The 25,288-nt window shown below is 45.4% G+C and overlaps 2 protein-coding genes and 1 pseudogene across 3 annotated transcripts in view; 1 reads left to right on the top strand and 2 right to left on the bottom strand.

Moving 5' to 3' along the window:
- The window catches only part of AspRS-m (aspartyl-tRNA synthetase, mitochondrial), a 179,652-nt gene extending 169,150 nt beyond the window's left edge, over window positions 1–10,502 (bottom strand). Inside the window, exons 1-2 of one of the 2 annotated variants that reach the window (XM_075677586.1) lie at window positions 10,140–10,502; window positions 9,722–9,802 (exon numbers count right to left, since the gene is read on the bottom strand). In XM_075677586.1, the coding sequence (XP_075533701.1) occupies window positions 9,722–9,802; window positions 10,140–10,251 (193 nt within the window). In that variant the 5' untranslated portion in view covers window positions 10,252–10,502. The remainder of the gene's footprint in view (window positions 1–9,721; window positions 9,803–10,139) is intronic. The other variant, XM_075677587.1, reaches the window with a different exon arrangement.
- Window positions 10,503–13,821: 3,319 nt separating this feature from the next.
- Window positions 13,822–13,983, bottom strand: LOC142566912 (U2 spliceosomal RNA; annotated as a pseudogene).
- A 1,571-nt stretch (window positions 13,984–15,554) lies between these two features.
- LOC142566630 (uncharacterized) lies at window positions 15,555–17,832 on the top strand. Its single transcript, XM_075677465.1, has 2 exons — window positions 15,555–15,625; window positions 16,343–17,832. Exons 1-2 carry the CDS (start codon window positions 15,555–15,557, stop codon window positions 17,640–17,642), a joined length of 1,371 nt encoding a protein of 456 aa, XP_075533580.1. The 3' UTR covers window positions 17,643–17,832.
- The last annotated feature ends 7,456 nt before the right edge of the window (window positions 17,833–25,288 follow it).

The following is a 25,288-nucleotide window of genomic DNA, read 5'->3' as shown; positions in this document are numbered from 1 at the left end:
GATTACCTTAGTAAATACTTTGCAGCCAACGGACAGTAAGCCAATGGGCCTATAATTTTTCAAGTTTTTGGCGTCCCCTTTCTTATGGATTAGGATTATGTTAGGGTTTTTCCAAGATTCCGGTATGCTCGAGGTCATGCGGCATTGCGTATACAGGGTGGCCAGTTTTTCTAGAACGATCTGCCCACCATTTTTCAACAAATCTGCTGTTGCCTGATCCTCCCCAGCTGCCTTCCCCCTTTGGATAGCTCCCCAGGCTTTCCTTACTTCTTCCAGCGTTATCTGTGGGATTTCAAATTCCTCTAGACTATTTTCTATTCGATAATTGTCATGGGTGCCACTGGTACTGTATAAATCTCTATAGAACTTCTCAGCTACTTGAACTATCTCATCCATATTAGTAATGATATTGCCGGCTTTGTTTCTTACTGCATACATCTGATTCTTGCCTATTCCTAGTTTCTTCTTCACTGCTTTTAGGCTTCCTCCGTTCCTGAGATCACGTTCAATTCTATCCATATTATACTTCTTTATGCCAGTTGTCTTACGCTTGTTGATTAACTTGGAAAGTTCTGCCAGTTCTTTTCTAGCTGTAGGGTTAGAGGCTTTCATACATTGGCGTTTCTTGATCAGATCTTTGGTCTCCTGCGATAGCTTACTGGTATCCTGTCTAACGGAGTTACCACCAACTTCTATTGCACACTCCTTAATGATGCCCATAAGATTGTCATTCATTGGTTCAACACTAAAGTCCTCTTCCTGAGTTAAAGCCGAATACCAGTTCTGTAGCTTGATCTGGAATTCCTCTATTTTCCCTCTTACCGCTAGCTCATTGATCGGCTTCTTACGTACCAGTTTCTTCCGTTCCCTCTTCAAGTCTAGGCTAATTTGAGTTCTTAGCATCCTATGGTCACTGCAGCGCACCTTGCCGAGCACGTCCATGTTCTGTATCGGCCAGGCGGTATGATAAGATTGTACTGTGAATGACGTGTGCCTGACTGGCATGCAGCGTTATCTATAAAAGTACGCTGCTGCCTTGAATAAAGGGGCTTTTTGCGGTGCTGCCACCGAAGCGTCTGTCTGCTGCTTAGAATAGAACATCTGGCGACGAGGATGGGATCCGGCGCGCAGCAAACCACCGCCGGCCAGCAGCAGTCACGAGGCTGAACCGCCTATGGTGCAAGGCGACACGGAGCCCTTGCAGCCACGACTTCATCGACTGGAGCAGCGCAAGAACGTCAAGAAGCAAGGCGTCACGGAGCCCTTGCATGGACTTCAGCGGCTTGCTGGAGCAAGCGAACAAGAACCGACACTACGGACAAGGCACATCAAGGAAAACGGCTGGGCAGATAAGTGAAATTTGCTCATTATGGCAGAACCTGGACATGGTCCGAAGCTCGGCAGAATGACAGAATATGACCAAAAAATCTAAACATACGCTCGTATTTTGAACGCTTCGAGAACTACGTAGACATAAATGATGTCCCTGCAGACAAGAAACAAGTTGTTTCTGAACATACTCGGCGCGCAAGCGTATGAAGAGCTAAAGAAGATAACTGTTCCTCATTTGCCTTCTCAGAAGACTTTCGAAGAAATTAAACAGCTTCTGGAAGCTCATTTCAGCCCAGCTCACTCAAGTATCGCAGAGCGCTGTAAATTTAATCGATGAATGTAGCAAGAAAATGAAAGTGTCAAGGATTTCATCACTGAACTGAAGCACCTCGCAAGAGATTGCAATTACGGCACATTCTTAAATGATGCCTTAAGGGACAGACTAGTGGCTGGTTTGCGTGACGAGGAAACACAACGGGCTCTTTTTGCACAGGCTGCCTTGACGTTCGAACTGGCGTGCAAAACAGTGCTAGAAAAAGAGCTAGCTGCGCAACAGGAGAAGCAAATGCATGAGTTTGACACGAAACCGCGCAGCATCAGTGTCATTCAGGGCGAACGTCACCGTGATAAGCAAAAGAAATCTACGACGGTTGCATGGTCGAAAGATAAGCGAGAGGGAGAGCAACGAAGTGCGTGCAGGCATTGCAGAAAGCGTCATGCGGGAGAAAAATGTTGGTATTGGAACTACACCTGCAGAAATCGTAAGAAAAAAGGGCATTTGCAAGCCCTTTGCAAAAGAGGAGCAAACGCTGTCAGATATGTTGACACCACGGACGACGAATCTGAAGACTTGAATTGTCAAACTGTGTTCTACTCGGGCAAAAGTACAAGCGGCTACAGCGTCGACCTAAACATTGAAGGGAAGACTGTTTCGCTGATAAGTGACACCGGTGCAGCAGTCGCGATCGTACCAGAGCAGTTGTATAAGCAGTATTTCCCGCATGTAAGATGTGTGGAATCAAAGGCGTCGTTGCACACTTACACAGGAGAAAAGTTAAAGGTACTTGGAAGAGCAAACGTATTAGTCAAACAGGAAGGAAGCGAGATCTCGTTGCCCATAGCGGTAGTGCAGGGAAATGGAACGCCGATGCCCGCTCTCATGGGAAGAGACTGGCTAGAAAAACTCCAGATAAACTGGAAAGCAGTATACAGTCTGTCCACGGATAAGCCACTGGAGCAGAGGGTAGAAGCTTTACAGAAAAAGTATCCCGAGGTTTTCAAGAGCACCCCGGGTGTCGTCAAAAACTTCGAAGCTCACATATTTGTTAAGGAAGGGGCTCAACCAGTATTCTCAAAAGCACGGCCAATACTGTTTGCTATCAAAGACGAAGTAGCAAACGAGTTGGAATAGCTCGAGCAAGCCAAAATACTAAAGAGGGTCACGAAAAGTGACTGGGCAACACCTCTGGTGGTGGTCGCGAAGAAAGGCGGCGCAGAATTAAGGTTATGCGGCGACTACAAGGTCACGGTTAATGCTGTTCTAAAAATAGACCATTACCCTTTGCCATTGCCGGAATATTTGTACTCCATGCTCGCGGGAGGCAAAATCTTTTGCGTCTTGGATCTATCGCAAGCCTATCAACAAGTGCCGCTTGCTGAGGAAAGCAAAGCGCTGCTAACGGTGAACACTCATCTCGGATTATTTCAGTATCAGCGCCTTCCATTCGGTATCTCTAGCGCACCCGCTATCTTTCAGTCTTTAAAGGGACCCTGAAACGATTTTGACAATATTCTACAAACGTACTGAGTCATTAGAGTAGGTCATTCTGATCATTAATTGACACATCTAAGTGCTCTGCATAAAGCGTGTAATTTATTATATGGTTTTAAAAATGCACATCGCTGCCAATCTCAGCACACTGCTCGGCAGAATTTTAAGCCGCCCCGGCACCCATAGGACCGAAATCACCCATATGACGTCAGTGGGGAGAGCTATCCGATTGGCTGACCAGGGCGCGTGATCGATAATTTTTCCAACTTTATGGTAAACAAATGATGTTCGTAATAGTTGGAATGTTAGTTAATTTGTTTTTGTAAAAAGAACGTAACATAGAGAGAATGCACAAGAACAATTTTTCAGTACACTTAAGCACTTCCGGCACACAGCAAGTGTCGTCTGCTTGTGTTACAACGTGCTCCGTCTTTGACGAGAGCTCCACCGTCAGTATCGGTTTGTCTTTTTGCGAGCGCTTTGATTCGACTTCGTTGCGTTGTGGACTGCAGACATAGCGACTGGCAATATGTCAAGTTGTGACATTGTGTCCCTCTGCAAGCCAGTAGACGAGCTGACTGGCTGCAGCGCATCGGACTGCCACTATCCGATCGGCGCCAGGATTTCTGCGATTGCGGCCGTCACTTTACACCGGAAGATTACTAACGCAATAGCGTTTCGCGAGTCCGGTATTAGGGTAAACGCAAGCGCAAGGGGACAGGGCCTGGCCACGTCCCCTTGCGTGTCGTTTGAGGTGATGAACAGAAGCGCAAATGTGAATGGTCTGCACGGTGCAGCCACCTGGTGGCATAGAGCTCAACCACACACAGTAACAGTAACAAAATATATTCTTCTTTGCTGCTGGTGTAAATTTTTTGCAGGAGTGTAATCGTTAACACGTTGTTTTTGTAAATGTTTAAAATATTTTACACTTGGTTAGTGCGATATTAGCTCTTTCTTTGGCTGGTTAAGCTCTGCGCCAACGGGTGGCTGGACCGTGGAGGCAGGCACCCGTATCAGGCAGCTCATGTACGCCTACGCTAAAGTTCCTTCATCAGCTTGAGTTTATGCCTCCACCGTTCCGTCGAAATATTCAGGTAATGTGTGATTACCGGAATACCAGACACGTTCGGCGCTACAACAGAATGCTTGCAACGCACGCTGCTTCGATAGCTTTCGCTTGGGGTCGACGGCCAAGCGGCTGGCGGAGAGGTTTCTCGCGGTCCAGGGCGGGCTCCAAAACAACCGGAAGTGGACGATGTGACGTCGCATCGTGACGCCGAGCCACTGAAGGCGGAGCTTAGCCCTGATCGCTTGGCGAACAAGTTGAGGAGGAAAAGCATGGCTAGGGAGGAGGGTAACGTGTAATCGCTTGAAGCTCCATTAATACGTAACACTTCACTTAAATTGTGGTGCGAATGTTCTACTTAAGCTGTACCCTACGCGTTTACAAAATTTGTCCGAACTGTTTCAGGGGACCTTCAATGGACGAAGTCTTAAAAAGGATTCCAAAAGTGGGTTGCTACATCGACGACGTCATCGTCGTAGGCGACAACATAGACTGTCAAGAAACCGTGGAAAAGGTGCTTCAACGACTGTCACAGCACCATATTACCCTAAAACAACAGAAGTGTGAATTTTTCAAACCATCCGTTGTTTATCTGGGACACAAAGTGACATCAGATGGCATTTTTCCAACCGCAACAAGGATAAAGGCAATCACGGAAGCACCTCAGCCAAGCAACGTAACTGAACTGTGAGCCTTCTTGGGCCTGCTGAATTTTTATGCAAAATTCATCAAAGATTTAGCTACAGTAGCTGCACCAATGTATGACTTGCTCAAAAAGGACACGACTTGGGTGTGGACGAACGCATGCTCAAGATCATTCGCGGAAGCCAACCAGCGCCTCATCGACAGTCAAGTATTGCCTTTTAAGACGTGAAAAAGCCAATTGGGTTAAGCTGCGACGCGTCGGCCTACGGTCTTGGGGCCGTAATTTTTCACGTCATGCCCGATCGCTCACAAAGACCCGTTGCATTTGCTTCCAGAACATTAAGTGCAGTGGAGCGCAACTATGCGCAAGGCGAGAAGGAAGCCCTGGCCCTGATTATTGGTCTAAGCAGGTTTCATAGATACTTATACGGGCGCAAATTCACGCTGTATACAGACCACCAACCGCTGTTGGGTATCTTGGCATCGGATAAACCAATTCCTTCTTTAGCCGCAGTCAGGATTCAGCGTTGGGCTATCACCTTAGCAGCTTATCAGTACACACTGCGCTACAGAAATGGCAAAAACATGGGAGTTGCCGACGCACTTTCAAGGCTTCCACTTTTGGTCAAGCATAAAGACGACACTGAAGAATGTCTTGCAGTATTTGAGGCAACGCCTCTCACTGCGAGCCAAGTTGCTGCTGCGACTAAAAGGGACCACCTTCTTTCCAAAGTCGTGCAGTTCACCTTATCTTGCTGGCCCGCGCACTACGATGATAAATTTCAGCCCTTTTACGTTCGTCGAAACGAACTATCGTACGAGCAAGGCTGTGTCACGTGGGGCCAGCGAGTGATCATTCCGGACGAACTTAAAGAAGCAGTATTAGCCTTGCTGCATGAAGAGCACCCTGGAATGCAAAGAATGAAAATGCTTGCTAGGTCGTTTGTTTGGTGGCCATCGATTGACAAGAACATTGAAGACACTGTTCGTCGATGTACAGTGTGCCAAACGACCATGCCTGCGAAGGCACCAGAACCATTGCATCCATGGACTTACCCAACCCGTGTTTGGCAGAGAGTCCATGTCGATTTCGCCATGACGGATGGTTCCAACTTGTTCCTTCTAGTAGACTTACTCAAAGTGGATAGAAGCAAAATGCCTCCGCACTACAACGACGTCAAAAACAATCGACTGTCTCAAGAAGATATTTGCAGCGTATGGCTACCCGGAGGAACTGATCAGCGACAACGGACCTCAGTTTACTGCGCAGGAGTTCGCCAATTTCACCTCTTCTTACAGGATTTGACACACACATACGCAACCGTACCATGCTTCATCCAACGGGGCAGCAGAAAGGCTAGTCCAAACAAAAAAAGCCACTCTACTCAAGCAAGTGCTTCACGATAACTTAACAGGTCAAAACAGAACTCTGCATCAACGACTTAACGACTTGCTTGCTTACAGGAACACCCCGAATTCCGTAACAGGAAGAAGGCCGGCTGAGCCGTTTCTGAAACGACAACCTCGAGTGAAGCTTTCACTCCTAAAGCCAAGTTTTGTGCAGGATATGCGCAGCCGTCAAGACAGAGACACTACCCATCGCAACGAGGGCCAAGGAAGGGACCCGCAGATGGAAGCCGGTGACACCGTTCTCGTCAAGACTACGAGAGGCGAAACCCTGTCATGGGAGGAAGCTGTCGTAGTGCAACGCGTAAGCAACTCTACTTTTGTAGTCAAAGCCGGTGACCATTTTCGTTTTGTGCATATCGACCACTTGAGACCCAGCTGGATTACGGGACCAAAGACTTCGTTCCATCCAGACGTCGCAAAAGAAGCGCATCCTGAGTCCACTTCAAATGCCCGTATTCAGCGAGATTTTCTATCAACACCCTACAAGAAAATCCCCCTGCTGCCTCCATGATTGGTGGTCCTACTGCGGACCAGCTTGAGGATGTTCGCTTAGATGACTCCACTTCAACTAAGGAACCGGCATCGCAGCCTGAGGCAAGACACTCAGCAGCGCAGCCTGCAAGTATCACCCCATCAACCATGGCATCACCTGAAGAGGTCCGTCTGCGAAGAAGTAATCGCACAAGGCATCCTCCTGATCGCTATCAAGCCTCCAATTATGAGCGCGGAAAGAAACGCATGTAGCTTTAATTAAGGAGGAAGGAATGTTCTGTATTGGCCAGGCGGTATGATAAGATTGTACCGTGAATGACGTGTGCCTGACCGGCATGCAGCGTTATCTATAAAAGTATGCTGCTGCCTTGAATAAAGGGGCTTTTTGCGTTGCTGCCACCGAAGCGTCTGTCTGCTGCTTAGAATAGAACAGTCCACATCTTGTATGATGCCAGGGTTAACACAGAGTATAAGGTCTATTTCATTTCTAGTCTCGCCATTCGGGCTCCTCCATGTCCACTTTCGGCTATCCCGCTTGCAGACGAAGGTATTCATTATCCGCATATTATTCTGTTCTGCAAACTCTACTAATAACTCTCCCCTGCTATTCCTAGAACCTATGCCATATTCCGCCACTGATTGAAGTCGCCCATCAGTATAGCGTATTTTGTTTTGACTTTACCCATCGCCGATTCCACGTCTTCATAGAAGCTTTCGATTTCCTGGTAATCATGACTGGATGTAGGGGCATAGACCTGTACGACTTTCAATTTGTGCCTTTTATTAAGTTTCACAACAAGTCCTGCCACCCTCTCGTTAATGCTATAGAATTTCTGTATGTTACCAGCTATATCCTTATTAATCAGGAATCCGACTCTTAGTTCTCGTCTCTCCGCTGAGCCCCTGTAGCACAGGATGTGCCTGCTTTTTAGCACTGTACATGCTTCTTTTGCCCTCTTAACTTCATTGAGACCTATTACATACCATTTAATGCCCTCTAATTCCTCCAATGGCACTGCTAGACTTGCCTCACTTGATAATGTTCTAGCGTTAAACGTTGCCAGGTTCAGATTCCAATGGCGGCCTGTTCAGACCCAGGTATTCTAAGCACGCTCTGCTGCGTCACAGATCTGACCGCCGCCGTGGTCAGTTGCTTCGCAGCTGCTGGAGACTGAAGGCCGGGGTTCGATTGTTGTATTCATATAGGAGAGTGTGGCCAATATTGCACCAGGGTGGCCAATCCTGCTCTGGTGAGGGAGTGCGTTACTGGTTCTGGTCACCGGGATCAGGCCGCACTCCAGGCCTGTTTATGCAATTTTATCAACACACGGATTTTATTTATTTTTTAGTCCGGTGGAAAATTGCGTGGCACCGGGATTCGAACCACGGTCCTCTTGCACGCAAGGCGGATGCTCTACCTCTACGCCACCACTGTATATCAAATGGCTGTTAAATGTGTCAACAGGTAGTGAATTAAAGTATTATTAGTGGCACGGTTATCATTGGCTGGAGCTGCTCACTTTCACAAGCATTTACAGCTGATGTAATGCATTTCATGGACTGTTAGAACTACCTTGTTAGAACTACCTTGTTGACAAAAAAATTTACAATTCTATGACGACTCCTCCATATTTAGAGCCATAACTTTCCCTCCAACCCTTGTATTTATCAAAAGTTAAATTCCTTCAGAGTCAAAGTCTGGATGCAAAATAGTGCGTCATAATTCATTTAGCCTTCATCTAACTTATAAATGCAACCAGAAACAAGCAATATTGCAGAACATTGCTGTTTTCTTGAGCAACTTCTGGAAACAAAGGAATACAGAGGGGCAAGCAAATTTATGTGTCTGCCGACTGCACACTCTAAACCTAAAAATGTGAAATTTTCTTGCATGCAAAACATGATGAGAAACACTTTGTACGAAACGCACAAGAGCACAACAAAAAGCTGTTAAGTGGTGCTAGTCCCGCTTGTGCATGGATCATGCATAAAGTATTTCAAGTTAAAAAACTGCACATTTTTAGTTAAACAATCTATAAGCAACTGCTCCTATTACAGCATTATCTGCTAATGGACACAAACTTGTGGAAAAATGGTGCTTTGCACAAATTTTTGTCAACAGTCGGCACCACACTGAATGCTTTCTGTCAGCTTGCAAGAGAAGGTGTGAATGGGGATATTTGAGAGCAAATCGTAGTGCCAGAGGCAAATCCAATCAAATACATTTTGAATAATAAAAAGCCATCTTTACAATTAATTTAAAATGACGTTCACATCCAAGTATTCATTAAGTTAGCAAATTTCTGTTATTGCGCTATGTTAAGAGGCATTGTTTATTAAAAGCCCAAATTGAGCATTATGAGGTTTCTTTGCATGCAGAGGACTCTTCAAAGAGTGTGAATGATTGCTGTGTAGCCTGTAAACTATGACTGCATAAGCAACACAGCGCACTCTGTTGCCATGTTCTCATGCCTTAGGTCGATATGCCAGCAGGGGTGGAAATTTACCGTAGTTTAGCTCCAATTTGATGTCTAATTGAGTGCGATCAAAATTTTGAAATATTCGAAAAGTATTCTAAAAATATTCATTTACAAATATTGACTATTCGATTCAAAGACCGAATCGAATAGGACACAGTTCGATTCGTTATTTGAAAGTTTCGGTCAGAACGTTTTTGAGTTATGCTCTTAGCAACAATACCGAGTTCTTTTGCATGAAACTAATGTTAATCGTGCAGCAGCCTGCTTGCAATAGCACCTTAGGCAAGCTCGCCGCTGACTACCAATGATTTTGCTGCGTCATGAAAAAGCTGTGCTTGGCTGCTAAATAAGTAGTGCCATATTCGACATTTTGCATGGTACCAACCAATGAGCCTCTCTCCAACTCTCTTTCTGGTATCTTACGAACACTGTCACACTTGACTCTCTTTGTTCCCACAGTGCCCTACACCAGCGCACGATGAACCTAACATAAACAAACAAACGAACAGACTGCTATCGTACCGTTGCGATTGCATGCCACTCTGCTTCTGGCTACGGCCACGTCGCCACTGGTTGCCCGTGATGCAAAGTGCTGTGTGCGCGCTGGAACGAAAATGGGAGAAAACTGCACATATTTTGACTTGGCGCTTTGCGCACAAGTAAGCTAGCACACCAATAAAAAGAAAATACGGCGACACCAAAAGCGCCCACAGGCAAGCATATTCTCCTTCGCAAAAATTACGCGAGATGGCATCGGATGCGATTACTGGTCTTCAATTGAAAGAAAGCACCACTGTAAATCGATAGTTCCCGGTGCGTGAACTTTCACAAACTTTAATTGTGCGGCCAATGCAGCAGTATCCGTGTAAACCTTAAACCGTGGCGGTTCAACATAGTGGCACGTCGGTATTTGCCGAAGACTGGCCTTTCGTGATAGTACCTGAACGTGTGCAATACACTGGCCTTGTAGCGCACGCACGATGGCCGCAAGCTGTCCGGGATCTTCGCAACGCTAACAGAAGCAGGGCAGACTCACGTACAGACTGGAGCATGGTACAGCACTAAACACAAGGCACGCACAATGAAGCAGCTCGCGTGGTAGCCGGTCACTGTGACGTTTGTTGAAAACTTCGCAGGGGGAGGAAAGCACGCATCATTAACGACACACTAACAAGCAGTACGGCGTGTGTTCATAGAGAATTAAGGGCGCGCAGAGACCAGAGAGCCGGTAACTCCAGTTGCAGCACTCATACATGCGGGCATCAAGCAGGTTTCGCGCGCCGCCATCACTTGCTGGGTTGCCAGATGGCCCCAACAAAAGATGGCCAAATGATCTTAAAATGTAGCCCAAAACTTAATGGCCATTTCTAAAAAGCTGCCATTGACATCAAACAATGACATATTTCAATCCTACAAAAGTTCAGTGACTGCAACCTTTATCACTGCCCCCCATAAGCGGCCAGCTGTGTAAAAACAATGACCACAAACCGTTCCACAAGAAATCCTTTACTGAAAACAATCAACTTATACAAACTACTGTTGCTTATTCAATCAGTTATGCACAACAATCTAGGAGAGAAGGGCCTAATTTTCAAATTAACAGAAGCTTTCCTTTTCATCATGACAATGCCAGATCCCACAACATCTGAGGGAAGATCGTTTGTGCTTGAATGGGATGTATTGCTTGACAGCCCCCTAACGTACTGTACCCTCAGACCACTTCGTCTTTTCCAATTCACTGTCAACATCGAAAATTTCCCCACACCTGAGGACATTTAAGTGGATTTACATGTTTTTTCCAGCAAACTTTTTCGCGAGTTATCAAAAAAGGAATTGGGCAGTTGCTAAGCAAGTGGCAAAGAATGCAATAAATGAATATCACCATACATTTGAATAATTTGTTAAGCGTGGGCTTATGCATGGCGATTTCCATAGTTATGCTAATTTTTTTAGATATAACCATTAATATTTTGAAGATGCAGTATGTAAGGCTGATGTATGTCTCTAAATGTATCTAAATTATTCTCCTGGTCTTTTAACTAATTTACTAATTTGAGAGGCCCAATATTCTTACTTCTGTTTTTGCTATGCTCTAACAGTGGCACACTCACACACGCAATGACAACCTTCACTGCAGCATATTCGCCACATTAAGGTACGCACAAAAATGTTGCACGCCCTATCAAGATCCCGCGCCCTAACCTTCATCGCCTAAACATCTTTTATATCGCTAAATTTGACAATCTTGTGGCCAATTATGATTGGACCAAATTATTACATAGTGTTACGACGTCCACCACTTATACACGTTTTGTTGATGCAATCCGTTCTTTAAAAATTACCACCCAGAAAACAATCACTGTGAAAAAACGCAACCCCAAACTTCCATGGCTAACATGCGTTATACTGAAGGTTATTAAAGAAAAAGATGCCCTTTGGGCACGCTGTAAGCGTTCCCCAAACAATACACACCTTAGAGATCTGTACTGATCGCTCCGGAACAGGGTAAATGCCATGATTCGGTCGGCAAGGCGTCAGTATTATACTAAGACCTTTTATGAAAGCAAGCACTCCCCCAAAAAGACGTGGTCAGCTATTAACGAAGTATTCGGACGAAACACCAATCAACCTTTAGAAGATGTATTCGCAAAACATTTCAGCAACGTCACGTCAGCCGTTCAAGAATTTAATTACTCTTTTTCTATAGTATCTTCGCATCTTCAGCCTTTTGCTCCAGATGCGTCTAGCGCTGTTCCTAATACTGTACGATCGGCATTCTTGCCACCGGTTACTGCAGGAGACTTGCACAGCATCTTATTTAGCTTTAGACCTAAGAAACCACCTTGTATAGACGGTATCTCCATACATGATATTCAACGTAATTTTTCTGTGCTTGAATCCGTCCTTCTCTTGATTATTAATGGGTATATGGATCCTTGCGTTATTCCCGACGATTTAAAAGTGGCTGTGGTTAGGCCGCTCTATAAGAGTGGTTCTCAATGCAAAGTAGCTAGAGAACTACAGACCGATTTCCATTCTGCCTGCAATCAGTCAAATAATTGAAAAACATCTGCTCGTAACGATGACCAATTTCCTGAATAAAAATAATGTTCTGTTACAAGCACAGTTTAGTTTCATCCAGGGAAAAGGCACTATTTCCCTACTAGAAGAATTTACGGACATTATCTCTTCAGCTTTTGATAATAACGAATTCGTATGTGCTTTTCTTTTTAGATGCAAGTAAGGCTTTCGATTCCGTTATTCACAAATTACTTCTTGATAAGCTAGAAATAATTGGCTTCAGGGGCCTATTTATAAAGTTATTGTCTAGTTATTTTGCAATCGCTCTCAGGTGGTGCGCATAGGTGACTATTCCAGTACAAAAATAATGTTAAAATTGGGTGTTCCCCAGGGGTCTGTTTTATCTCCACTTTTATTTAACCTGTACATCAATGATTTACCTCAATTTGTATCAAAATGCCGCATATTCCAGTACGCCGACGACACTGTCCTTCTGTCAACCCATGCATCATTTAATACATGCGCTTATAACCTTCAAGCAGATGCCACGTCTCTAATGGATTGGTGTACAAGTAACGGAATTGGAATTAATAGACAAAAGACTAAACTAGTTTGCTTTCATAATCCCCATAAAAAAATTGGTCGTACTGTGCCATTTTTGTTCAGGACTCTAATTGTATAAACTGCAAATTTGATGCATACCATTAGAGTTCGCAACTAATGTAAAATGTTTAGGCATCATGTTTGATTCTGATAAGACCTGGAACACTAATTTTACAGGTATTAGCAAAAAGCTACGTACATATATCCTGTCTTCTGTATAACTCTAGATACCTGTTCCCGTTTTCTGCCCGAAAAGTCATTGTTCACGCACTTAATTGTGTACAGCTATCTTAGATACGGAATTATCATATTTTATCACTGTTCATTTACATGGCCTGCAAAATTGAATTCTATTCTGAAATCTGTTTTTCGAAATGTTGCATACCAATGAGACCATTCCCCCTAATAATAATCTATTTTCCTTTTTGCAGTTACCCTGATTTGAAGCATTATTTTTTCAAATTGTGGTAATAAAACGTTTTTGGAACAGTGATTTTCTTTTTCCGTTGATTCCTGCCAGACCACTGAGACACCATAATACGTTCACTACCGGCGGTGTTATACCCCCTTTTGGTCGTTATACCAGAAAATATTGTGTTCCTAAATTTTTTAATTCTTTACCCACTGAACTGTACTCTATCTCATCAAAACGGACACTCAAACTGTACCTCAAAACCAATTATTCTTCTGTTTAGTTGTCATTAGAGCCCGTCCTATAGTTTCGATTAGTTTCGTTTGGCCTAGATTGGTGTGTATCCTTGTTTGTTTCACTTTATCTTTTTTAGCGTGTGTTTGCTCGTAGCTCACATTTTGTTTGTGGTACTTTGCTTTTGTGTTGTAGTTTGCTTTTGTTTTGTAAATTGGCTTAGTGTACAGCTTGCTAACCTTGCTTTATTTTTATTTTTTGAGTATACTTGTCGCTGACTGCCGGGTACAGCCCCATAAGCCTTCATGGCTTGGGCTCACCGGTGTTTTGAATGTGTAATATTTTCATGAAATAAAGGTTATTATTAATATTATTATTATTATTATTAGTGAAGCAGGCTTCAAGCACTCCGGCAACTTGCAAAAATAAGTTTAATATCATGGGTCCAAATAGAACCCATATCAGATATTAGGCTGATAAGAACAGATACTACACTGTGACCCACGTTGGCCATGTCTACGTTTGCACCACCCTCTCTTTGTCGGCATTCCAAGTCTACGAAATGTAGCTAATGAGTTCGCAAGGCATATCTGCTTGGGAACAAATTCTGAGGATGGGCACCGGTTTTGAGATATGCGGCATCAAACTTGCTGTAAAAATGCACTTTTGTTCCTCTTACTTCTCATAAAAACTGTTGCATTGAAGCACAAAGGTAACTGGAACACCAATGCATTTCATTGGACACTTGAAAACTCATATTTCGAAACTGGGCGAGTCCTGATATTTGGTCCAAGTGAATACGCATTGCAATCTCGCCGGCTGCAATTTGCCAATTGAAATAGGTAGCATAAGGTAATTAACTAGAAGTTAATTATTATAATAAAGACAATTATTCAATTAGATATTTTTATTTCTTGTAGAAGTAATGCCCACCTTATCAAGTAGTTTAGATCAATGGTTAAAACTGTGTTATCTGTCACAGGCAATTAAAAAAAATGTGCAGCTAAAAAAAGAACAACCTCCATACGTAGTGTTAAGTTTTAATCAAATTATGGGGTTTTACGTGCCAAAACCACTTTCTGATTATGGGGCATGCCGTAGTGGAGGACTTCAGAAATTTTGACCACCTGGGGTTCTTTAACGTGCACCTAAATCTAAGTACACGGGTGTTTTCGCATTTCGCCCCCATCGAAATGCGGCCGCCGTGGCCGGGATTCGATACCGCGACCTCGTGCTCAGCAGCCCAACACCATAGCCACTGAGCAACCACGGCGGTTTAGTGTTTTCTAGAATATGCACACGTTGACACACACACTCACCTCTTGTGTGTTTCTGCTATGTCTGTTTCACGTTATGAGAAATAGGGGATTCCAGTCAACTTATAATTTTTGCAGGCCAAGCTACATAGCAACAGTGGACAACAGAATTTGTGGAATAATTACCAATTGGCTAAATAATTATCTAAGTTTTGCAACGTCTTCCAGTTAATATTGTTATGTGCTGACGAAAAATAGTGTAATAAAAACTGCTCATTCCAAGAGCAATGTATTTTGTTTCAAATTTTGAGCTTACTTAAAAAGAGTAGTGTGTTTAATAAGGCACAGAAGTTCTAGCAATGGCATTCCTCAAGTACCAAACGTCTTCAAATCTGCACTTTCATATTAACATGCCTCCTAACATAACTGCTTAAATTTAGTTATCAATCACTTAACTTAGTTAGATAGCACAACTTCTGATGTCAGACACTCCTATTAAGGTTGGTTAGCAAAAAGTATTTTGTCTGTAATCCCCCAATTTTAATAGTAATTGGAGAGACTTGTAACAACCACAAAGTACACATGCAGGCACACACGTTAGTAACAAGAAATGCATAGTGCATTTGCTCACAATGTTACTAACAGCCCGAATTTAATGAGCTAGTGCTATAATCGTAGTGAAGGTCTACACATTGAAGTAAATGAAACAGCGCAAAAGACTGGACATATAGTGTAAACAACAGGCACAGTGCTGCTATATGCACAATATCGCTGGTCTATTCAATGTTCGATTCCCTTCAGCATGCACTAACCAACCCTAAGAAGCTTCATGCTTCATCCTGACCAGACGGACTTCCGTCGAATCCTCGACTTCACTAACCAGCCCAGCTCAGCACACTGGTAAAGTGTGCACTGAATACCAGCCACAATTTTTTTACCTTGCATTGCATGCAGAGGGGTCCATCACTTAATCTGTGAATTGTAAGAAATGCTGCCTCACTAATCCACTGATGCGTTACCCAGAAGGCATGTTCTGGCCATCATCTATACAGTGCAGTCCACTTATAACGATACCACATATAACAATATATCGGTTATAACGATGGGTCGATATGAGAGTGTCATTTTATGCATTAGGTCTATGGGAAAAAAAACCATTTATAACGATAGGTTATTCACCGCATATCGGATATAACGATCAAAATTTTGCAGTCTGGACGGCGTTTTCCGTGCCAAATAATCGTAACACTTGCGTTGCTTAGTTCCCTGAAACGAACGATGTCTAGACGAGGCGATGTTTACCTCCGTAAGTTCGTATCTGCCGCCATTACCGCGCAGCGCGTCTCGCCCCGCCCGCGCACCGGAGAATAGCTGAGTAGGCGCAGCGCGCCACAAGATGGCGCTAGCTGCTTCATGCGCGTCGGCCACAGTCGCTCCGAAAGAGAGAGAAAGAAAAAAAACAACGAGGAAAGATACAGCTAACGAAGGCAGCAACGTTGAGGAGGGGGAGTCGCGGGGAAAAAATTGGAGGACGCTTAAGCTTCGCCTTCAAGAGTGGAACGCGACAGCGTTCCCGTCGACCCGCCAAGGGGTGTAAGACAATGGGCTACGGCGCAGCGACTACGCGCATCGCATCGGACGCGGTGAGCGTCGAGCAACGCAGCGTTCGGCGCGACAACAAAATGTGCGCCTGAGCAAGCGACGATACGCTGGAAACAGCGTATCGGCCCCAGGCCGAGGATCGTCGACCCCGTTTTTGAACGAAGATGCAAACTACAAAGTTGTCCTCCCGCGTCTACCAACCGGTAACGATGTTTTGAATTCTATTTTCCTTCATGCGGACTTGAGTGGCAGACCATACCGTGCTCCCGACTTCCGAGACGCTCTGCTTGAGGTAGTGAATACTTCAGATATTGTAGGTGTCGGACAGTATCAAATGAGCCATGTATGGATGGTTACTTGCGCTAGTAGTGCGGCAAAACAGACTCTCGTCGCCTGTGGTGAGCTCCGTGTCAAAGGGCTGAAGTGCATGGTGATAGATCCGGAGACTAAAAACGTCAAGCTTAAATTACTATGGCTTCCACCTCACCTTGAACCACGACGCGTTGAAGAGGCGTTCCAGGCCTATGGTCAGGTGAAGTCGGTGGAGAGAGAAGCATGGAGATGCACTGGCATGGAACAATGGGTGACAACAAACCGGGAGGTTTCCTTGGTGCTCAAGGACACTATCACCGTAACCTCAATACCGCACATTATGTCCATTTATGGACACCAGTGCCTCGTACTTATCCCCGGTAGGCCTCCTCTGTGCCTTCGTTGCAAGCGCGTGGGACACGTTCGACGACAATGCAGAACACCGGGATGCTTACAGTGCCATCGATTTGGTCACTCAGCGGACGCCTGCGTGTCCACCTACACCAATAAGCTTCGTTCTGGGCAATATAGCGCAGACGAGCCACAACTGGACCACCTCATGGATTCTACAGAGGTAGTAGATGCCACCGGAGAGACTACAGGTGGCATTAGGGACGAGGACCAGGAGTCCTTAAAGCCAATGCCAACTAGTCATAACAGCACAAGTAATACTAGCGAAGCTTCCGGCGAGGATGACTCAGTTTGCCCACCTGGCCTAGCAAGCCTTCAAGAAAAGCCCCCTGATGACAAGGAAGAAGAGGAAGAGGCGATGGACATCAGTAAGGCCAGGAAACGTCCGGCACCATGCAACGACGAAGCAACAGAATGTGCACTACAGGCGCCTGAGAAAGTGTCTCCTAGTGCTCAGCAAACTCCCTCTCCTGGTGATAATGTGCCCCGCCGGTTATATCAACGTAGTCAGGAGAGTGGCACAAAGAAGTCCAAAGGGAGCAAGACCACAGATTTACCTGTGGCCAAGGGCAATGAAATACAAAAGCTTTAGGTGAGCAAAATGGCTACCGCCTTCACCCTCCCCTTATGTGTAGCGACACTCAACGTACGTGGGCTGAGGAATATAAGGCGTCAGCAGCAGTTACTACACGTGCTTAGGCAGCATGAAGTTGATGTTGGTGCAGTGCAAGAGACAAAGATATCGTCTGCTGGTGATGTCAACCTTGCGCTGCAAACTTTTCAACCTGATTATGAGGTGTGTATTAGCCAAGCATGTGGTGCTTCCGCTGGATGCTTTTTGTTAGTCAGAAAGCAGTTAAATCATTCTTCATTGTCGCTGCGTGTTGATGGGAAAGGCCGCCTTATATGCTGTGACCTCTCTTTTCATTCCCGTAATTGGCGATTTATTTGCGTTTATGCTCCCTCAAAAGTGAGTGACAGGAAGGCTTTCTTCCTCTCACTTGCTCCGCTCCTAGATACTGACAGAGATTTGGTACTGTTGGGTGACTTCAACTGTGTTTGTCATTCCAGAGACCACTCATACCTAACTAATCGTTATGATGCAAGTGCTGCTTTCCTGCATCAGTTAACGGAAGATCACAATCTAATAGACGTGGGCGCCTACACACCATCTTGGGTGCGGTTCACGCACTTTCAAGGCGTCTCCCATGCTCGACTTGATCGTGTGTATGTTTCGACGAGTCTCTGGTCTAACATTCACAACTACGCCGTGAAGCCTGTATTTTTCACAGACCACTGTTTAGTAGCTGTTTCATGGGGTCCCCGAAAATTCCGCAGGTTTGCTCCAAACTGGGAACTGTGGAAACTTAATACACAACTTTTGCGAGAGGAAAGTTTTGTAAACAAAGTGAAAGAATTATGGCTAGAAATAACACAATGTCAACAGCTTCCTTTGTTTGCTCGATGGGAAATGTTCAAAAATAGAGTAAAAAATGAGGCGATTGCCATTTCATGTGAGCTGTCTCAAAGAAAAAAAGCTGAAAGGCATTATCTTCATGATCTACTTCACAAGCTGCACGCTTTCGAAAGCCAGGAACCAGGGTTGTATAGCGATGAAATAAACACAGTTCGCGCACAAATACAGAAATATGAGACGGAAGTGTACAAAGGAGCAATGGTTCGTTCACGCACAACTCGCTTCACAGAGGAACAGCCCGCAAAAAGGGCTCTCGGTGATGAGAAGCGATACGCGCTTTCCAAGCAAATATTAGAAATTGAGTCTGGTGGGTCTATATACACAGACACGTCCCAAATAATAAGCCTATTTGAAGCTCACTATAAAGATATTTTCGCTGCAGTTAGGCCTCAGAATGGATACGAAGAAAACACTGATCAGCTTATTTCGCTTATGCCATACTTAGAAGAAGATGATCGACTCAGCGTTGATGGGCCAATAACTCGAGAAGAAATTAATTTTGCCGTCGAAACGCTGCAGAAGAACAAGACGCCTGGTCCTGATGGCCTTAGTGCTGAATTTTATATAAAATTTCAGGAATTCCTGTGTCCTTTTCTGCAGCAGCTTTTCGAGGCAGCCTATCAATATGGTGAGCTTCCTCCATCTTTCTATCAGGGCCACACAACCTTAATACCAAAAAGCACTGATGATGAAACAATAAAGAGAGTAAACGGATATAGGCCGATATCATTATGTAACGTGGATTACAAAATATTTGCAAAAATACTGACAAATAAATTGCAGACAGTCATTACTAAATTAGTAGGTGATCATCAAACATGCGGAATTCGAGGCCGCTCTATACAGACAAATGTTCATATCGCACGTTCAGTCCTTGAGTGCATAGAGGGTAGTACGGATCAAGTAGCTCTTCTCCAGATTGACCTCGCCAAAGCCTTTGATAAGGTTCAACACGAATTTTTATTCCAACTACTGCGACATCTTCAGTTAGGGGATGTATTATACAATGGTATAACACTTTGTTATAAACACTGCACTACAAAGCTAATTGTGAACCGTACCCTCTCAGATATAGTACAAGTAAAGTCATCCATTCGTCAAGGTTGTCCGCTCTCGCCTTTACTCTTCGCCATATACTTAGAACCGCTTTGCTTAAGCGTGCTTTGCGACTCGAGCATTAAAGGATATATGTATGCCGATGAGGAAATTAAAGTGCTAGCTTATGCAGATGACATTGCCTTCTTTTGCGTCGATAAGCCAAGCGTCACCAAGGCAATAAACGCTACGCTGCGTTTCTGTGAGACTGCAGGAGCTACTGTAAATTTTGATAAAAGTACAGGCTTTTGGCTAGGCATGTGGGCTCTCACTCCCTCTGCATTCGCGAATATTCATTGGAATCAGTCTCCGTTGCGATATCTTGGAGTACCTCTCGATAACTTCCATAATAGTGGACCCCATTGGGCGTCCACGATAACCACTATCCGTCGAAAGGTGACAACCTGGCAAGGACGTAATCTCTCCATTTTTGCGAGAGCTAAGGCATGCAATACATTTCTCGCTTCTAAGCTTCTTTATGTTCTGCAGGTCTTGCACTGCTCACGTGTCCATGTCCAGGCATTTCATAGAATATTTGCATGTTTTATTTGGCATTCATCATGGGAAGCCATGAGAAGGGACAACCTTTTTCTCCCGCTTGAAAAGGGCGGCCTGGGTCTTGTGCATTTGTTTGTGCGACAATTGGTCATGCGCTTATTTTACCTTAAAAATGTCCGTCATCCATTCCTTCTCGCAGTTAATCGAGCACGTCTTGCGTCACACGTCCCTTTTCTTTTTGTCACGACAAACTTTGCTCAAGAACTACCGTTATGGGGCTTCTTAAAGGAACTTGTCGACACTATTTCATTCTTAAAAGCCAGATTCAACCTTGAATATTTGTTTCCGTTAATCGCACGTCGCTAAATCCAGCACTTATAGATAACCTTTTCCCTGAACCTCTGTACCGAAAGCCGTATCTGTCTCTATTTGGTCAAGATGTTCTTTGCCGTGTCCGTAGAATGTGCATTGCGCCAGCAGCGAAAACGTTTTTCTTTAAGCTGCACACCTCCACACTGCCAGTTAAAACGTGGCTTCAGGAAAAAGGACTGTATGTACCCTGGAATACAAATTGTAGGCTTTGCAATCAACCCGAGACAATAGAACATTGCTTTATACTTTGTCGTGACGCATTTCTTTTTTGGGACATTTTACAACGAACTATCAAAAAAGACTTTCCTCTCACATGTTATGGTATCCGGTTCCTTCCTTTCAAAAAGACAGCCAGTAATACACCATATGATTTGTTTATGTTATTAGGACTTTATTCATTATGGAGAAGTCGAATGATCGACAGACATGCCGAGCCACCTCGCTCGACAAGGTCTATCTTCCGAGAAGAGACTGCTCAAGTCCGGAGTGTAGTGGCTACATATGATCCTGTCCCTGAATGGATTTCGCGTCTGGACGCTTGTGTTTGTTTACCAGAATTTTGAACTGTCATTGGACTGTATACTTTCTGTGAATTTGTTTCTCTTGTATGATCATATGTAATATAACTGCATCGGTTTGACAGTAACGATAATTCCATGCAATAAAGAAAAAAAAATCGAACTCGTGGTTCAGTGGTAACGTCTCCGTCTCACACTCCGGAGACCCTGGTTCGATTCCCACCCAGCCCATCTTGCAAGTTGTTTTTTATTCATGAAGTTCATGGGATTTTTTATTCATGGGATTTATCGCTCACGGCCAACGCCGCCGACACCGACACCGGCTTTTCTGCGACACGAGCTCCTTAACGCTGTCGCGTTAAAAAGCGACAAGCAAAGCGGCGCGGTGGCGCCCGTCCCGCGTCTCTCTCGCGATAGCAGGCTGACGCCACCGGAGCAGCGTGCAACCAACGGTTCAAATGGTTCAACCCAGTTAGAAGATGGCGCCGACAGAGCGCAAAGCTGTGTCGCTTGACACAAAGATGGATATTTTGCAGCACTCTCGATGCGGCTTCAAGGTGAGCGCCCTCGTGAAGAAGTATGAGCTCGTCCAGTTAACGATATCAACCATCTTGAAAACCGGGAGCACCGCGATTGTGAAGGCAGGAGCTATCAGCGGCCATGCCGATCGGCGGAAAAGGGTTATAGATCCTTTGTACGCCGATGTTGAAGAGGCGCTTTACCAGTGGTTCATCACCAATTGCTTCAAGAAGGCGGGCTTTGTGCGTAAGGACGAACTTCCCCAACCCGCTGAGACCGACCCGGTGGAAGTCGCTGACATACCGAGCTCTGGGATCTCGTTCCTACTGGTGACACAGGTGTTGTGTCGAAGGAGGAGTTTTTGACTGCAGACAGTGCTGCCTCGTTCTGCGATGAAGTCACCGACGAGGCGATCGCCGAAGATGTACTGTCTCGACAGACGGCAAAGTTGTGCGACGGTGGCGACGGCATCAGCGACAGTGACAACGAGATCGACAGTGGCTCCTTGACCCCGACCACGATGTCCACGCAAAGTGCACTGTCGTCGATCGACTCCTTAATTGATGTTATGCATGCTAAAGGATTGCCGCCAGTGTTCGCGCAGCAGCTGGAATCCATGCACACCGCGGTTGTGAATCTGAAGCTGCCGCAAAAGCAAGTGCAGATTTCGGACTATTCGGCGCGCCTAACCATTGACACGGTCATTGGCGCTAGAAATAAAGTTTGTTTTTTACGGCCTACTGTCTACATCATATATTCTTTAGAGCAAGTAGCGAATTGGAGTTCGGAGCTGCAAAGGTATGTTCCGCGTTTAAAAAAATTTTTTTTTATAACTGCAGTCCTGATATAGCGATCATCGGTTATAACGATCATATTTTCGTCTTTCTCGATATCGTTATAAGTGGACTGCACTGTACTTCATTGCTAAATGGAAAATGTTACCATACAAAGCGTACACTTCCATTTCAATCTCAATAACAGAGTAGAGCTGAACTAGCCTATCAGAATATTGCGAGATGCTTCAAAGCAGGTGAAGAGACATCGCCCAACTGACAAACAGTACTATTAGCACAAGCGCTTTCGAGTAGAGAAAACAATGACAAACTTTCGAGAGCACAGTACGCAAATGTATGGGACACCATTAGGGCTGATAAAATATAAAATTTATTTTTTAATGTGCATTTTGTCGACGCTATGCACCAGGCACAGTACTAAACTCCAAGTCAAAAGTTGTCAAATAATTTTCCGCGAAAATTATATTTCTAGTGGGAGCACTAAGATATGACAGTAGGGATCGAGGCCATAAGATATGCCTAGTCGAAAACCTGTTATTCTTGTAATGGGATGGACAGGTGTACATGTTGAGAAGGAAGTTATCTTCTCATTAAAAACAGTCGTAGGACATAGGCACAGCCCATTTGTGGCTCAAATGTATAATGCAAAGCATTCTTCACCTCTTTCCCTGACTTTGCAGTAAGAAGGTGACCGGCTGCTTTGCATAGGGCGCAAGGTGCTTGCTTGCACCAACGACGGTGGCCAGCACAGTCATGTAACGCTAAGCTAGGGTTCGTGAAGCTGTGTTGCCCTCCGCGTATCTTGGAACACCTCTACTACACCGTTTTCCTTGCATGGGTGCTTTCGCGTCGCCAACAGGGTGGGCGTTTGCTGCGCATAGTGTTCTAGAGCGTGAAAAAAAAAGATTTGTCGCGCGCGTCATCAAAACCAAGGAAGCGATGTGCTGCCCATGAATATGACCTCTAATGGCATCCCCTTGGAAACAAAGCGGTGATACATAGTCCGCAAGGGCCTTATAGATGGGTCCCGTAATGACCAATGCGCTTTAGTAAGTTTCACCTCAGTAAGTACATAAATGTATGACGGCGAATTTAACAGAAACATGCGATGTGGCCACGAGATGCACAGCAGTAGCAGATAGGTCGAATCGGACGCCATGGCGGATAGTAAGGTTGGTTAGCTGCGTTGGAAGGCATCGAAGCCAAGTGGGTCGGCATCGGTCTTGGAGGCATCGATGGAAGGATGCACGTATGTTGGTGGGGGCTTAGGGGCTAGAGAGTCTGTATACACAGTACCAGTCATGGATGCCAACTCCTCCTTGACAACGTCACGTAAAATAGTACTGGAGGCGTGGGAAAGAATATGACCTGCCGAGAAGCCAAGAGACTGCAGGTCTTCTCATATGATTTCACGGACCATTGCACGCATAGAGGGATCGGCGGTGGGGTTGGCTTCAGGGGTGTCCGGCGGCATTCGTACAGATCCGAGTTCGTCAAGGCGCCGGCACCTAGGTAGAATATCAGCAACGGTTGCCGGGTCCTTGATGGCCAACGCATTGAAGCCGATAGTCCCCATGCCTTTGTGTACGTGGCGCACTCTGTCTCGTTCTGTCATGGACGCGTTGACACGGCGACAATGAGCGAGGACATCCTCTATATACAAGGTATAGAACTTGCTGTAGGACTTGAGTAGGACCTGAGCTGTTGCTTGCGAGTGTCCAGTGCCTTCTTCGCGAGGGCGGAACGAATCACCAGAGTGTCAAAACTTGTGGGAGCTGCTGTTTGAAAGTACTGCAGTCAGTGAAGTCAATCTCGTCAACCAAATCTTCGCTACGCCCGTGAGATAGAAGGAAACGTGGCGTAGCTTTAGCGCCCCGTCTCAACGGTTAGCAGAACTCACCAGGTCGTAGCTGTCAAGCCAATCCTCCACATCTTCACCGCGAAGGCCAGCTAACAGATGGAGATCGCGCTGCGGCGCTCAGACGATCCAAGGTGGCCGGAAAGGCTGCGGCAGCCGGAGCCAAGATTTTAGATGTAGAAGTGCAAGATGGGTGGTCCTGCGGCATGCTGGCGGACAGCTGGCAGAACGGGTGCCCTGAGCGAAGCTCCAGGAGGTAGAGCGGGCGAGCAGAGGACGGGGGACCGAGGAGCAACCACGTGTGACGTAACAGTAAGCACGACCTTTAATACGCCCCGAAGACATTGCGCAACGATCACACTCACGAGTCCCCTCAAGTTATCAAGATTATATATATATATATATATATATATATATATATATATATATATATAGCCTGTGTATAGCCTCTTTCACCAGTGTATTTCCACACGTAACATTCTGGTGGAGGTCAGCGATCACCGTCCTCACCACGGAACTGCGGAGTGGTCGGTACATCGAGCTTGTCACCATGCCTTCCGGTGACGAGACCGCCTCTGCAACGGCTTCGGCTTGTCCGACTGCTCCAATCATCACGGTTGCCCAACATCGCGACCCTGGTATGTTCTCTGGCCTGGAGGGAGAGGACGTTGACGAATGGATCAAGCTATACGAACACGCCAGTGCTAATAACAGGTGGGACCCAACGATCATGCTCGCCAATGTCATCTTTTATCTCGGCGGCACCCCACGCGTGTGGCACCAAACGCATGACGACGAGGTAAACAGTTGGGACAGCTTCAAAGGAAAGCTCAGGGAACTGTTCGGCGACCCCATTGAGTGCTAGGCTGCCGCGAGAAAGGCTCTTGCGTCTCGTGTTCAGACATCTACTGAGCTGTACGTTTCATACATCCTCGACATCTTGGCTCTCTGCCGCAAAGCAGACGATACTATGTCTGAAGCGGATAAAGTGTCGCATGTGATAAAAGGCATCGCCGACGATGCTTTAAATTTGCTTGTTTTCGGCCACGTCTCGACTATCGACGCCATCATCAAAGAATGCCGTCGCCTTGAACAAGCTAAGAGCCG

The sequence above is a fragment of the Dermacentor variabilis genome, unplaced genomic scaffold (genome assembly GCF_050947875.1).
Source record: "Dermacentor variabilis isolate Ectoservices unplaced genomic scaffold, ASM5094787v1 scaffold_13, whole genome shotgun sequence".
Classification (NCBI taxonomy): domain Eukaryota; kingdom Metazoa; phylum Arthropoda; class Arachnida; order Ixodida; family Ixodidae; genus Dermacentor; species Dermacentor variabilis.
The sequence above is the reverse complement of the archived record's forward strand: the minus strand, read 5'-3'. Positions and strand labels throughout refer to the sequence as shown.